The sequence below is a fragment of the Lycium barbarum genome, chromosome 5, assembly GCF_019175385.1.
Source record: "Lycium barbarum isolate Lr01 chromosome 5, ASM1917538v2, whole genome shotgun sequence".
Taxonomy (NCBI): Eukaryota; Viridiplantae; Streptophyta; class Magnoliopsida; order Solanales; family Solanaceae; genus Lycium; species Lycium barbarum.
The window spans coordinates 5,079,262-5,093,402 of NC_083341.1; the positions used below are offsets into that span (position 1 = coordinate 5,079,262).

Genomic DNA, 14,141 nt, shown 5'->3' on the forward strand with positions numbered 1-14,141 from the left:
TGCTACTCAGTGTGCCAATTTACATGGCATCATTTTCTTTTTAATTGATTTTTTAAAAAATATTATATGTTAATGATTTACAATTATATCTTTATATAAGATTTATTTTGAATCATACATTTTAAAAAAAAATCTTAAATTTCATATCAAGTCAAATCATATGACATAAATTTGGACGAATGGAGTTCTTACAACATTTTGTTTTTAACTTTTTTTGGCAATATTATAGTATTTCTTAGATATTATAGTGGTGGAGCTTAGATGTGGAACAGAACCGAGTGGTCCTAGTTAATGGCTTTGACTTTACACAGCCAAATATATCAAAATAATAAGGTCAAATACATCAAATCAATTCTAAACTATATCAAAAATATCGATATCACACTCAAATTATACAGGCGACCCATTACACCCTCGAACATCTTAAAAGTGAATTATTTTAGCTCTCATACATTTATAACCAGCTGCACATGGGGAGGTGTAATACACTTGCCCGCCATGTCAGCGCCACGTCAATCCCACCTCAATAAACTGCCAAATTTGCTTTTAAAAAAAATCCATGTCATTTGATTCCTTCTCCTTCACATTCATAAAAAATGCAACCACTCAACCACCATGGATATAATCACCCACCACCAAATTCATCCCACCACCACTACTAGATTCACAACTTAATCAATCGTAGCATTCTCCGAAAGTCTAAATTTCTCATGAATTTGTCGCTACTGCGTTCCACACGATGCCAAGTATCATACTTATCTTTTCCACCAAAAAAAAAAAAAGAATCTAGCCAGCCTCGCCGGGAGAAATGGTGGCTGGTGAACAAGTGTGGGGTGGGGGGAAATGAAGAAGAAAGGGGCGGGTGAGGGTGGAGTGGGGTGGGGTTAAAAAAATTAAATCTTTAAATTAAAAAAAATGAAAAATTCTACTCAAAACGCGCTCTTTTATTTTTATTTTGATATTTTTGTGCCACATCAGCAGCTTAGGGAGTAAAATAATTCACTTTTAAGATGTTCAAGTGTGTATTAGGTCACCGGTATAGTTTAAATGTGACATCGACATTTTGGATATAGTTTAGGGTTGATTTGATGTATTTTGCCAAATAATAAAGTAAAAAATTAAGTAGTTGTTACATACTTCATAAGGAGCTTAAGAAAGTAAAAATGACTTTTAGATTTAGGGGTTGCTAACTAAAGATAGTAGAGTGTATCAAAATATTTTTTAATCTCATGGTCTTAAATATGTCACATGAAAAGTTTAAATTATATAGTTACCAAAAAAGGAAAGAGATAATTTTTTAAAATGGACTAAAAAAGAAAATAAGATAAATAAATTAAAATGGAGAGAGTATATTTAATCTAATGAAAAGACTTAAAATAAGAGCTTGTTAAGTTGAAGCAATAAATGAATTGGATATCACCAAAAAATGTGATGGTCAGAATGAATGAGGTTCTACAATTCTTAATCAGATATCTCAATCTATTCTTATGTTAAGATTTTCATATCTCCCTTTGTTTTTTTTCTTTCTTAATAAAAACCTTGTTTTATACTCCTCAATTCCAAAAAAAAAAATGTCTTAGTTATTAATTTGGACAGTTAAAGAATATTAGTTACAATTTATATCCGAATTTACAATTGAACATTAGTTAATTTGATCCCTTATGATCCGAATCAAGACAATCTTTTTGTGACGAATGGAGTATCATATAAAGTTTCAAGTTCGAGTTTTAAAAATATAGTAATTTTATTTTTTTATGAAAAACATTTTTCCTTTTAATAAGTTTTATATCGTGCTACTCCCGTGGTCCAAAATAATTGAAATTTTAGACTTGGGCACATGGATTAAGGAATTCACTTACTTCTAAAAATCAAGAGGTGTATTGACTAAAATATCCCTAATTAAGTGGGTCCTTGAAATTAGGTGTGGGCGTTCGGTTCCTCAGTTCGGCTATTTCGGTTTCGATTTTTTGAAGGTGGACACCGAACACCGAACCCAACTAGTTCTTTCAGTTTCGATTTTTTAAAGTTCGGTTCGATTTTTTTATATGATATTAAAAGTGATTTCATTTACACTAATTCATATTCTCAAAAGCAATAACACATAAAACTGATCAATTAAAATCAAATTCAAACAAACAGGATAACCATGATATAGGATTACTAGGTGTTATATACATGCAGTAAGAATAATTAAGAAAACACATAAAGAACTTACATTAATCTTAAAAACATATCCTAATCACCTTATTTTGTTAAGGATATTACAATTGGGTTTTTTTTGGGCTTAAATTTAATGGGTCTGGACTATTTTAATTTTTTTGGGTAATGTGTTAAATTTCGATTTAAAGTTTGAATCTGAGCAGCTTCAATTATTGTTTAAAAATAAAATAAAATTTCGATTTAAACCGAAACACCGAAGTTTCTGAAAACGTAAACCGAAACCGAACCGAAAAATTGAAAAACCGAATTAATTCGGTTCGGTCCGATTTTCGGTTTTCGGTATTTATGCCCAGCCCTACTTGAAATTATAACAAATAGGGGTGTTCATGGGTTGGTTTTTGGTTAAAACCAAAACCAAACCAATCTAGTCGGTTTTTAAAATTATTAAAACCAAACCAAATATAATATATATCCATCGTTTTGGTTGTAGTCGATTTGGTTCATTTTTTAAGAAAATTAACGGTATTTATCTCTTTCATGTTTTTTCCCTATAATTAGGAGAGAATTTTCTATCATTTTCCAACTTATAATCTTTTATTACCCTTTTATTATGTTAGCTATAGTGTCTTGCATTATGGAGAAAATGTCTTAGGATTTATGATTTTAATTAAGTGAATAAAGTTTATAAGAAATACAAAAATATATCTAGGTAAATCTCATATAGTTGTTTCTTTGAATAAATGAGTTTGAATTCATGAATTTCTTTTTTAAAATCGGCTTAAGGTACAAAGTTCACTAGCCTATTAGAGATAAATAAAATTTTACGTAAAAAGTATATAAATTATTTAAAAGTATTTATAAAAATTATGTATAAAATTTATCGGTTCGGTTCGGTTCGGTTCAGTTTTTTTTTTCGGTTTGCTTTTAGTAAAACCAAAACCAAACAAAATATTATCGATTTTTAAAACATCAAAACCAAACCAAACCTAACCCAAGTAAATATCGATTTATTTAATCGGTTTGGTTTTGATTTTTAATTTGGATCGATTTTTTACCAAACCATGAACACCCATAATCACAAACATTAAATTTGTTCATTGAATTAAAAATGCGTCAAGGGCAAATTTAGAAAAAGAATGAAGCATCTTCTCGATAGACTAAAAATCTCAATTATTCTGGACTAATATTTAGAGGCTAAATCCTTAATTATTTCTACGGAGGGAGTAATTTGAATTAATCAAAGACGACAACAACAATAAATAAGTCTCGCACAGAGACATGTCATTTGCCATGTGTGCAATGAGAGAAAAACACATCACTTCATCACTAATTAAAGGAGGACAGAAGCAATAAATCTTGCATTCAATGAGAGCATCTGACATGTGGGGATAGCATTCAAGAACTAGGTTGGGAAAGAAAATTTTCAAATTTAGTACTAATATTTTATAAGAAGATGCCAATATATTTTTCGGTCCAAGTTTATCCGCATTTGTCATTTATATTAATCGAATAAATATATGACACACATCTTTATATACACTTTTACTATTAAATATATACTCCATTCGGATAAAAAAAAATATTCATTTAGCCATTGGCACACCTTTAAGAAAATAGTAACTCCTAGATAAAAATAGATAATTTGACTAAAATGTCCTAATTAAATAGTTATTGAGATTTGGTCACTTCACACTTAATAGGGGTAAATCTGAAAAAGTAAAATTAATTCTTTCTTAATTTGGTAAGTGTACACTCTTTTTGAACCAAATTAAAAGCTAAATGAACACTCTTTTTTATCCAGAGGAAGTAGTTCATTAATACGTATAGTTATCATAATAAGATACAATAATTTAATTAAATATGAAATGTGAGTAAATTATTACCCCAAGATGCAGAGGGGTATAAAGGTAAGGTATGCCTTTAATTAATCATCTTCAATCTGTGGTGGAATTTATGATGACCCATTTCTTTGTTAGGTGTGATGAAATAGAAAAAGGAACACATGTAGAGGATTAAAGGCACACCTTACCTTAAAAAAAAGGGTTCACTTTGTTAAATTTATTCTTATATTTTTTTTCTCTCTAAATTTTAGGTAACTAATAATGTAATGTGGCTTACATGTGCTCAATAGGCAGCACTCCATTTTTTTTTTAAATATGTTTTCAGATAGGGCCCACTATTCTGGCTAGTAAGGGGTTCTTTCGAGCGGGCATCTCCTGCAATGCAAGCATCATTGTATGATTTTAGAGTGCAGGACTGCAGGCTGAACGTACATCTATAAATAGTGGTTTAATACCAAGGTCCATGAGGAGCAGCATGAAGTGAAAGTCTCATATAATTCTCAACAATTGACTAATCATAAACAATAAGATCTTGTCTTTAGCGCAAAGACTTGAACAAATCATAATAATCACCTAGAAAGAGCCTGTTTGCTACTCACTTGTTAGAAACTTTTTATTTTTATTGCATCAAGGAGGAGGGAAAATAGGGGAATGGGATGCTAAACTGCTAATGAGCCGATCATATACTTTATTGAGACAAGCAGAACTTCCCATCTGAGACCCGTATACGAAGCCTCCACCTCAACTGCTGAAGACGGGTTAGAAGCTTATGCTTTGCTTCTACATTCTCTCTTTCTTTTTTTTCTTTTTGGTATTTTTTAGAGGGTAAATCTGTGTGTCACATTGACACAAAGAGAAATGCGATTCTCTGCCCTTTTTTCTTACAGCTTAACAACAACAATATACCCAGTGCATCTAGACCTTACCCCTACCTTGAGAGGTGGAGAGAATGTTTCCGATAGCTTATTCATCAGAAATAAGAAGGCAAAGACTGAAATGAAAAATAATCAAGACCAAAAAGGTTAGAACCAATTCATACATCCACAAAGCCTAGTAAGTTTCAGAGCCATACTACTCATAGAATAGCACCAATGGAGTTCACTTCATTTGATCACTCCTCATATCCTTTGAAAGCAACAACTCTACCTATTCTTAATCAAATCTTGGATTTTGCTGTACATAATCTGGGAAGGGTCACTTCCTCCGGCGCTGCTCTGCGAAGCTCGTGAACTTTCTTGAAGCTTTATCTTCTCAAACAAGTACTGTTTCTCTGCCTCAGCCTCGCTTAATCTCTGTTTCAGATACCTGCTAAGTAGAGGTGGTAAAGTTAGCTCATGACCCGATCCACCCAAATTAATGACCAGCCCATCTATTAGCTCAGCTCAACTCATTTCAGCCCATCAAAAAGTTGGGCTGATATGTAACTCAAATTGACCCATGAGAATCTTGTCAAAATATTCCCAAAAAGACATTTTTATTTTCATTTTGATATGTTATATATATAACTATAATAAAGGGAAAATATAGTTTTATTAGATACTTAAAAATTTATAAAAGGAACAAAAAAATAAATCAAAATTCAGCAAGAATTGAGCGCGTTCGGTTATGACCTGCTTTTTAGCCCATTTCAGCCCAAGTAACTTTTGAGCGGGTTATTATTAACTCAACCTATTTTGACTCGCCTAAATTCAACCCAACCGCCCATTTGATACCCGTACCTGCTAGCATAGTCCTCTTCCGACTTCTCAGTTTTGGCGAGTGCAATTCGTTGAAGTCTCTCAGCTTCTCGTCTAGCTTCACTGGCCTTTAAGTCAAACATATCGGCCTCTGCCTGTTTAAGCCTTACGATGCTTTCAAGCTCATCGATTTGTTGCTTCTTCCTCTGCCTCTCCATTTTCAGTGCATTAAGTTCCCGAGCTTTATCCTTGAGCTCCTGATCGCATGCTTCAAGAGATAACCGTGCTTTCTTGACCATCCGCATTTTTTCTTCTGCTACTGCTTCCATTTTTCTGATGGCTTCCTGTACTACATCCGCAATCTTGTTGAATGCCTCCTGTGGAGCTATGAGCCGACCACTTTCGTCATTGTCTGGACTCTTTGAAGAATCCACATCAAGATCTGTGTAAAAGTGAAAAGAAAAAAAGCTTCACAAGGGAAATTGAGATTCTTGATTATTCCATTATGTTGCTTATGTTAGAAAAGCACAGTAAACGCCTCATGTTAGGCCAGTAAAATACCCAACTCGATCAGTCATATAAATCATTTAATAATAGGAACAAATAATTGACAAAAATATAAAAAGTTCTGTCAGTTGAATTCTGAAACTCAAAGCCAAAAAAATCAAGTGCAAATTCACAATCAGTAAAACACTACGAATTCCACAAACATAAAAATGAATAGTCTCCAAGCACCAGAAATGAAACCAACTTTCTTCAAAAAACAATCCACAAACATAAGAATTGGAAAATCAAGTATACATGTATTTGTAACAAGGAAAACTCCGAGGGCCAGTGGTGCATGGTTTGAAACTCAGTGGATAATGTGCCCACCCTTCTTCACTTAAATACCAGGCTTTTATCTATGACAAGATTTGAACCCGTGACGTGCACCTAACCCACACATTACAACCTACGCTCTTCCCTCTAAATCAATGCCCTGGGGGTAAGTTTACATGTTCTTTCAGTTTCAGACAGCAATATATTCACCTCCCATCTAGTTTCATGAGATGAGCAATTTCAAATAGTACCACATCGTGATGAAGCACTTACTAGATCCTTTGTACATCAAATGCACAACTTAGGTGCTCAAAATTGCATCCCAAATGGCCTGGACTATTGGCCAGAGGAGATCATAGTTTACACCCAGATATAGCAACTAGAAAGCAAACTACAAGCTCACTGCTTTTATAATCAGCCACATTTGTTGTCATGGTGGGAAACATGTCCCCATACTTTAGCAATTAGCATTACCTCTTAGGAACATAAAAGAATGAATATTTGAGCTACTTAGATGCAGGTCTTATCCCAACTAAACAAATCCACACATGAAATCTGAAAAGTACATTTTGTATAAAACCTGCATCTAAGTATGCAAAAATGACAGAATTCTTCCATGATTTATACCACTTTCTCCACATTGATACAATGAGAAGATCCACCTTCCGGCCAATCACCCTAACAAATAAATTTTACATTTTGCAGTCCAAGAATTAATATTCAAACAATAGTAACAATGTTTCCATGCATATTCATCTAAGTTGCGCAGACTCTTCATTTTTGCAGCCGCACCGTCTCGACACGGTACGGGTGCAGTCTGGGATTCGGTCAAACCACATAATACTTTGACTAGAGCCCGTGGACAATTTTTTTTGAAGGGGGGGGGGGGGGAGGATTGAGAATTTAATTTCTCAAAATAAAAGAAAAACAGATTTAAGACGTGGGAAATGGCATAACTTCAATCCTTTTTAGCTTTTTCTCTTGGTCAATATTTGTTATATATAAATGTTTTCTAAATTAAATATTAGCATGTTTATTTTTTGACAATTAATTTACGCTGCACCCAGCCCGCAGAGGTGGCTTAGTTGGGTGAGCATGGGGCTTTCATAATGGAGATCTCAGGTTCGAAACCCCCTGCCTACGAAAGTAGGGGATTTGCCTTCTGGGTTGAGCTCGTCGCACATGGCCTGCCTAGTGCGGGTTATCCCTCCTTGTGGTTTGCGGACTATTGCACAAGAGCGGGGTTTACCTTGTGCGCACCCAAAAGGTAGCGGCTGCGGGCTCCCTTGTCATCAAAAAACAAAAAAAAAAATGTTGCACCCACATCCGTACCCCCGAACTTAATATTTAGAATTTACCGAATCCGACACTCGGATTCGCATCCGTGTCGGATACCCGTACCCGAGTCAGAGCAACTTAGATATTCATGGAAGAACATGTAATGCACCTAACGAATGCAAAGACAAATAACTGCCTAAAACTTTTGTCAGGATATGCTCAGTCTAGTTGAATCCTTTTCTTTTTTCTTTTTTCTTTTTGTGTGTGTGTGTGGTTTTTTTTTTTTTTTTTTTGGGGGGGGGTTAGGTACTTAGGGTAACTTCAATATCTTGTTAACATTGCTAGGGAAATCATTTTCACTTGAGAAACTTAAATTACATTCAGGGGTAAGTCCAATGCATCAACGACACACAACCAAAAGACCAAGTCAGAAATTATTGAAAGAACAGAAGGTCAATCACTAAATAGGCAATTTAGTGTCCTCCATAACCATTAAAGGTGGGTCATTTAGTAGGGAAGATTAGCCTACATATTAGGTTAGATTGGATTTATCCCATATTTTCTCCAGATTATGCCAGATTCAAAATTGTAATATAGTGATGCCTTGAAATTGAGTGATTTTGGCTCTGATCTAAGACCAGCCTATCTCTACCCTGATCATTTGCATGCATGTATGAGATCTATAAGGTTATCCTTGTTATTTGAGTTGAGCAATTGATCAATATGGAATCTCCATCTCTCTTTGATCTCGCTATCTCTTTTCAAGCTTGTTGCAAATCGTCTCTAACACACTTCAACTAATTTAAGCCGATAAGCCTATTCTCTCTCATTTGTCCTAACTCCTAACTTATACATTTCTTTCTCCTCCTACATCTCTAATTGGTTTGCTAAGGTTTACCCAACTCATTTTCTGATAGATTTCTTAGCTTCTTATACTCTTTAAAGGTTTCACCATCTTTTATTATTCCACCATCATGATTTCGACAGTCGAGGTCCTAGGACTTCAAATATCACTACTTTCTTCTATCTATTTCCAATCCAAGTTCCATTTTACATCTTTCAATATCATGTCTTCAAATGCTAATTGGTTCTTGCCTTTTAGTGTTCACAACCGAATTCTTTATTGCGTGCGACTCCTCTTCTTTCAACATCACTACTTTCTTCTATCTACATCTACTTCAAAGTTCCATGATCCATCTTTCGACATCTTGTCCTAAATGCTAATTGGTTAGTGCGAGTGCAACTTTTCTCATATCGCTCCACTATTCCACTTACCTAGGACCACCAATCTATGCAGAATGCTTGAGGCTTTGAAGATTGAAAAAAATGTATGGCTGATAGGTTAGTGAAAACTGCTGAAGTTTGGCCAAGAGTATATTGGTATTAAAAGTTTTATATTAGATGAGATGATTGGTTATTTATCAAATAGACAAATCTATTTAATAAGCACTGCACAAGCTTCTCGTTCCAGTAAACGAACCAATCAGAGGAATATAAACCCCTTTATCCCACCTAGACTTCCAAAGAGCCCTAAATATAGATTTTAAAAAAACAAAAAAAACAAAGAGCAGAGAACCAATAAAATCAAATTATTTGTTAACATGCTGCAATTGATTTCTTGATGTATATATCAAGCTTTCAGTTCAACTTTTTCTCAATCATGGACAGACCAATTAAAGCATGGTCCACAACAATCAATCAATTAATAAAAAAAGTGTAAAAAAAAGTTAGGAATATAAATAAGAAAACCTTGGACATCAGGCTTACCTTGGAAAAATGATAAGATCACTTTACAAGCCATTGGATCTGCAACCCCACCTTTCATCTTTTCAATGAGTTCCTCGCATTTCCAAAATAACTTACGGCCTCTCGCATCCTCACTTCTCTGGAAAATTCTCCTGACAAAGTCGAGCTCTCTAACAAAAGCTTCCGCATCCCAACTCGGGGCACAATGCTGGAACACATCTTTAACCCAACCTAATAACTCAGACGTCCTACTGCACGCATGGCATCTGAAAAGCGTCTCGGCTGAGCTAGCTCCGTTCTTAACAGACGGGCCTGTTCCAATCTGCCCGTTACTAATGGCACAATCCATGTGTGTCCAATGAGAACAAAGATCACAACCGATCCATCTACAAGTGTTCACCTCAAAATCAAACTTGTTACATATCACACACATGCAAAGGTTGCAGAAGCCATTTTTCTTCGAGCAAATTTCGCAGCTACATTCCTCCGCCGGAAGCACACTTCCACATGCTATGTTTCTACACCTCTTATACAAGAAAATATCAATGAGCGAAGCTTGAGAAAGACTGACACTCGGATGCAAAAACTCCTGAATTCCGGTCTTGATAGCAACTAGAATTTCTAGCTGGGTGCGGTGTGTTATACACAACGTTCCATCGGTCAAATCGCCTCTACTATTCACTAGGCTTTGTAGGAATAGAAACTCATCTCTATGCTGGGACCCACCTAACCCTTCAAGCATGACCCGGAGTTCATGTTTGAACTTCTCTAGATACTCATCTGGGAGATTTCTCATCCTGTCAGCTATAACGTCAACTCTTTCTCGGGCAATGTCTCCAAGGGAAACTTTATCCGAGTTTGATACATTGCGGACAACGGAGTGCTCAGCATAGCCGTTCTCTTTCTCCTTCTCGAGCTTTTTCGCCGTCAAAGCATCAGATGTTGGCCAAGTTTCGCGTGAGCTGGCACTTTCAGATGGTGAGTCACGAGCCTGATCGGAGTTTGATCCACGTTCTTGAGGATCGGGAGAGACGACCAAGGATAAAGACGTTTGAAGTCCACCAGGGCGTGGTTGTTGGCGTGGAGGCAGCATTTTCCCGGAACGCTCCTGATTAAGGTGAGTCACAAAAAGGTATCAGCAAATGTTCAGAAATGTGCTAAACAGAAGTCAAACAAAACCAATGTACGATCCAGTATGCTTCAAAAGCATTTTTACTCCAAAAACACAATTTTGTACTCACTTGACAAGTCTTTCCCATGAAAGAAACAAAAGAACACATAAAAAAACCACAAGCTATATATTACCTCATCTTTCAAAACATAAGAGCATATATAACTAACAGTATCCAACATTTGTTTTTGTTTAAACTGGCAAAAAGGAACATCATGCCTTGCCAAGTACAAGCAAGCATATCCAGAAACCACCAAATTAAAGCTAATATTTACTTTTCCAAATTACTCTACTGCTTTCAAAATACCTCTCTAGTTCCACTACTCCAAAAAAAACAAGATAGCTAAATAATAAGGACTTTTTTATTGAAATTTGATTGGATGCAAACATTTCAGCATCCTAACAGACTAACAGCAACATGCAAACTAACTAAAAACAAACCAATTGTTCAAGTATCAACAAAAAATTACTAACTTTATACCAAACCCTAACAAAAGCATCACAAAACATAATAATATTTCACATTTATACCTTCAAGAACAGGCCAACCAGAGGAAATCAGCTAACTTTATGACAAAACACTAACAAAAGTTTCTAACTTTATACCAAACCTTCAAAGAATCATCCCAAAAATTAATACTCCCTCCGTTTCAATTTATATGAACCCATTTGACTGGGCACGACATTTAAGAAAGAGGGAAGACTTTTGAAACTTGTGGTTCAAAATAAGCCTTGAAAATTCTGTAAATCATTCATAAAGTGAATTTGTTTCCAAATTAGGAAAGAGGTCATTTATTTTGGCACGGACTAAAAAGGAAATAGGTTCAAACAAATTGAAACAGAGGGAGTAATATTCACATTTATACCTTCAAGAACAGGGCAAATAAAGGAAATCAGCTAACTTTATGTCAAAACACTAAGAAAAAAGTTTCAAACTTTATATCAAACCCTCAAAGAATCATCCCAAAAAATAATAATATTTCACATTTATACCTTCAAGAACAGGCCAAATAGAGGAAATCAGCTAACTTTATGACAAAACACTAATAAAAGTTTCAAACTTTATATCAAACCCTCTAAGAATCATCCCAAAAAATAATAATATTTCACATTTATACCTTCAAAGAACAGGCCAAATAGAGGAAATCAGCAAACTTTATGCCAAAACACTAACAAAAGTTTCCAACTTTATATCAAACCCTCAAAGAATCATCACAAAACTTAATAATAATTCACATTTATACCTTCAAGAACAGGCCAAATAGTGGAAATCAGCTAACTCTATGTCAAAACACTAACAAAAGTTTCTAACTTTACATCAAACACTAACAAAACTCATAGAAAATAAAACACATCTACCAGGGGCGGAGCCACGTTAGCTCCAGGGGGTTCGAACCCCCTCGGCGAAAAATTACAGTGTATTTTCAAAGTTAAAATTATTTTATTATGTATATATAGTAGATGTTGAACCCCCTGACTTCATGTATTTACCTTTTAGAATTTTTGAACCCCCTAGATAAAAATCCTGGCTCCGCCACTGACATCTACTACTAAAATGCAACAAAACTGAGCAATTAACACTAGATCAAACAAAAACAAAAAACACCAAGATTCTCAAATCCCTTACAAATTTCAAAAACTCATTAAATAAATAACCACATGCACATATACTTCATCACAAAAATTAATAATATTTCACATTTATACCTTCAAGAACAGGGTAAATAGTGGAAATAAGCTAACTTTATGTCAAAACACTAACAAAAAATTTCAAACTTTACATCAAACACTAACAAAACTCATAGAAAATAAAACACATCTACTACTAAAATGCATCAAAACTGAGCAATTGACACTAGATCAAACAAAAACAAAAAACACCAAGATTCTTAAATCCCTTACAAATTTCAAAAACTCATTAAATAAATAACCACATGCACATATACTTCATCACAAAAATTAATAATATTTCACATTTATACCTTCAAGAACAGGGTAAATAGTGGAAATAAGCTAACTTTATGTCAAAACACTAACAAAAAATTTCAAACTTTACATCAAACACTAACAAAACTCATAGAAAATAAAACGCATACAACAAAACTGAGCAAGTAACACTAGATCAAACAAAAACAAGAAACACCAAGATTCTCAAATCCCTTACAAATTTCAAAAATACTCATAAAACAAATAACCACATCCACATATAACACAAAGAAAAAAAAATCAAGATCTGGGGTTGGCAAGAATCAAATTACTCACCTGAAATTCCTTAATTGATTGATATATATAAACAAAAAAAACTGGTTCTTGGAGAGGGAAAAAAAAAAAGAACAAGGGTCTTGAAGACAAATTAAAATTTTGAAAAAATGGGCTCTCAAATTTTTCTCCTCTTTTCTTTAAACAGAAAAAGAAAGGTGGGATTTTTATTTTATTTTGTTTTTAGCTTAGGTTTATCCTTTATTTTGTAATAATAAAAAGAGGAAAGTGATGAAAATTGATGCTTGACCGAATTGGCAAGTAGACGGTTGTCGGATGACTTGGATTTTTTTATTTATTTTTTTAATCAGTATCTAATTTTCTTGGAACCACAGCATGTTTTGACTTTTTGTTTACCTCTGTTCTTTTCTTTATTTATTATTATTTTTAAGGCTTAATACCTAGATGGACCCTTAAACTTGGCATGTTTTGTAAGATAGACATATAAACTTACAAGGTGACCAGATAGACACTTAAACTTACTCAAAGTGTATTTTTCAAGTTTTCCAGTTATTTTGAAAACAAAAACTATATTTTTCAAACACTCACAATTTTCATGGCCAAACAAGCCCTAAATATATCACAAAATATTTTTTTTTTAAAATGCAAAAATAAGGCAATCGCATATACATGAGACTATAAATGTGCACTTAAACCAATAAATACTCGCTAATCGCAATTTTGCAGCTTTCAATTAACTCGGTTTTTTGTTTTACACTTGAATAATTAAAAACCAATAACTTTAACCAATAAAAATCCTTAAAAAAAGAAATTTCAAATTAAGAAATTTCTTTTTTTTAAGGATTTTCTTCTCGGCTTTACAGTTTTCTTAATTTGAAATTTCTTTTACACTTGAAATACTGAACTTAGAAATTTCTTAATTTGAAATTTCTTTTTTTAAGGATTTTTATTGGTTAAAGTTATTGTTTTTTAATTATTCAAGTGTACAAAAAAAAAACCCGAGTTAATTGAAAGCTGCAAAATTGCGATTAGCGAGTATTTATTGGTTTAAGTGCACATTTATAGTCTCATGTATATGCGTTTGCCTTATTTTTGCATTTTAAAAAAAATATTTTGTGATATATTTAGGGCTTGTTTGGCCATGAAAATTGTGAGTGTTTGAAAAATATAGTTTTTATTTTCAAAATAACTGGAAAACTTGAAAAATACACTTTAAGTAAGTTTAAGTGT

The 14,141-nt window shown here is 33.8% G+C and overlaps 1 protein-coding gene across 1 annotated transcript; it reads right to left on the reverse strand.

The window, feature by feature from the left end:
• Positions 1-4,993: 4,993 nt before the first annotated feature.
• LOC132640230 (OBERON-like protein) lies at positions 4,994-13,130 on the reverse strand. The gene is made up of 4 exons (XM_060356739.1): positions 12,954-13,130; positions 9,542-10,628; positions 5,720-6,119; positions 4,994-5,306 (listed from the first exon to the last, which is right to left on the reverse strand). Exons 2-4 carry the CDS (start codon positions 10,611-10,613, stop codon positions 5,144-5,146), a joined length of 1,635 nt encoding a protein of 544 aa, XP_060212722.1. The 5' UTR covers positions 10,614-10,628; positions 12,954-13,130; the 3' UTR covers positions 4,994-5,143.
• Between the last annotated feature and the right edge of the window lie 1,011 nt (positions 13,131-14,141).

What these genes read in the sequence shown, in the direction of transcription:
- LOC132640230 (XM_060356739.1), bottom strand. Translation starts at nt 10,613, where the DNA reads ATGCTGCCTCCACGCCAACAACCACGCCCTGGTGGACTTCAAACGTCT. An exon ending in GATCTTATCATTTTTCCAAG is followed by an intron (nt 6,120 to 9,541) that starts GTAAGCCTGATG and finishes ACTTTTACACAG; the next exon opens with ATCTTGATGTGGATTCTTCA. An exon ending in GAAGAGGACTATGCTAGCAG is followed by an intron (nt 5,307 to 5,719) that starts GTACGGGTATCA and finishes TCTACTTAGCAG; the next exon opens with GTATCTGAAACAGAGATTAA.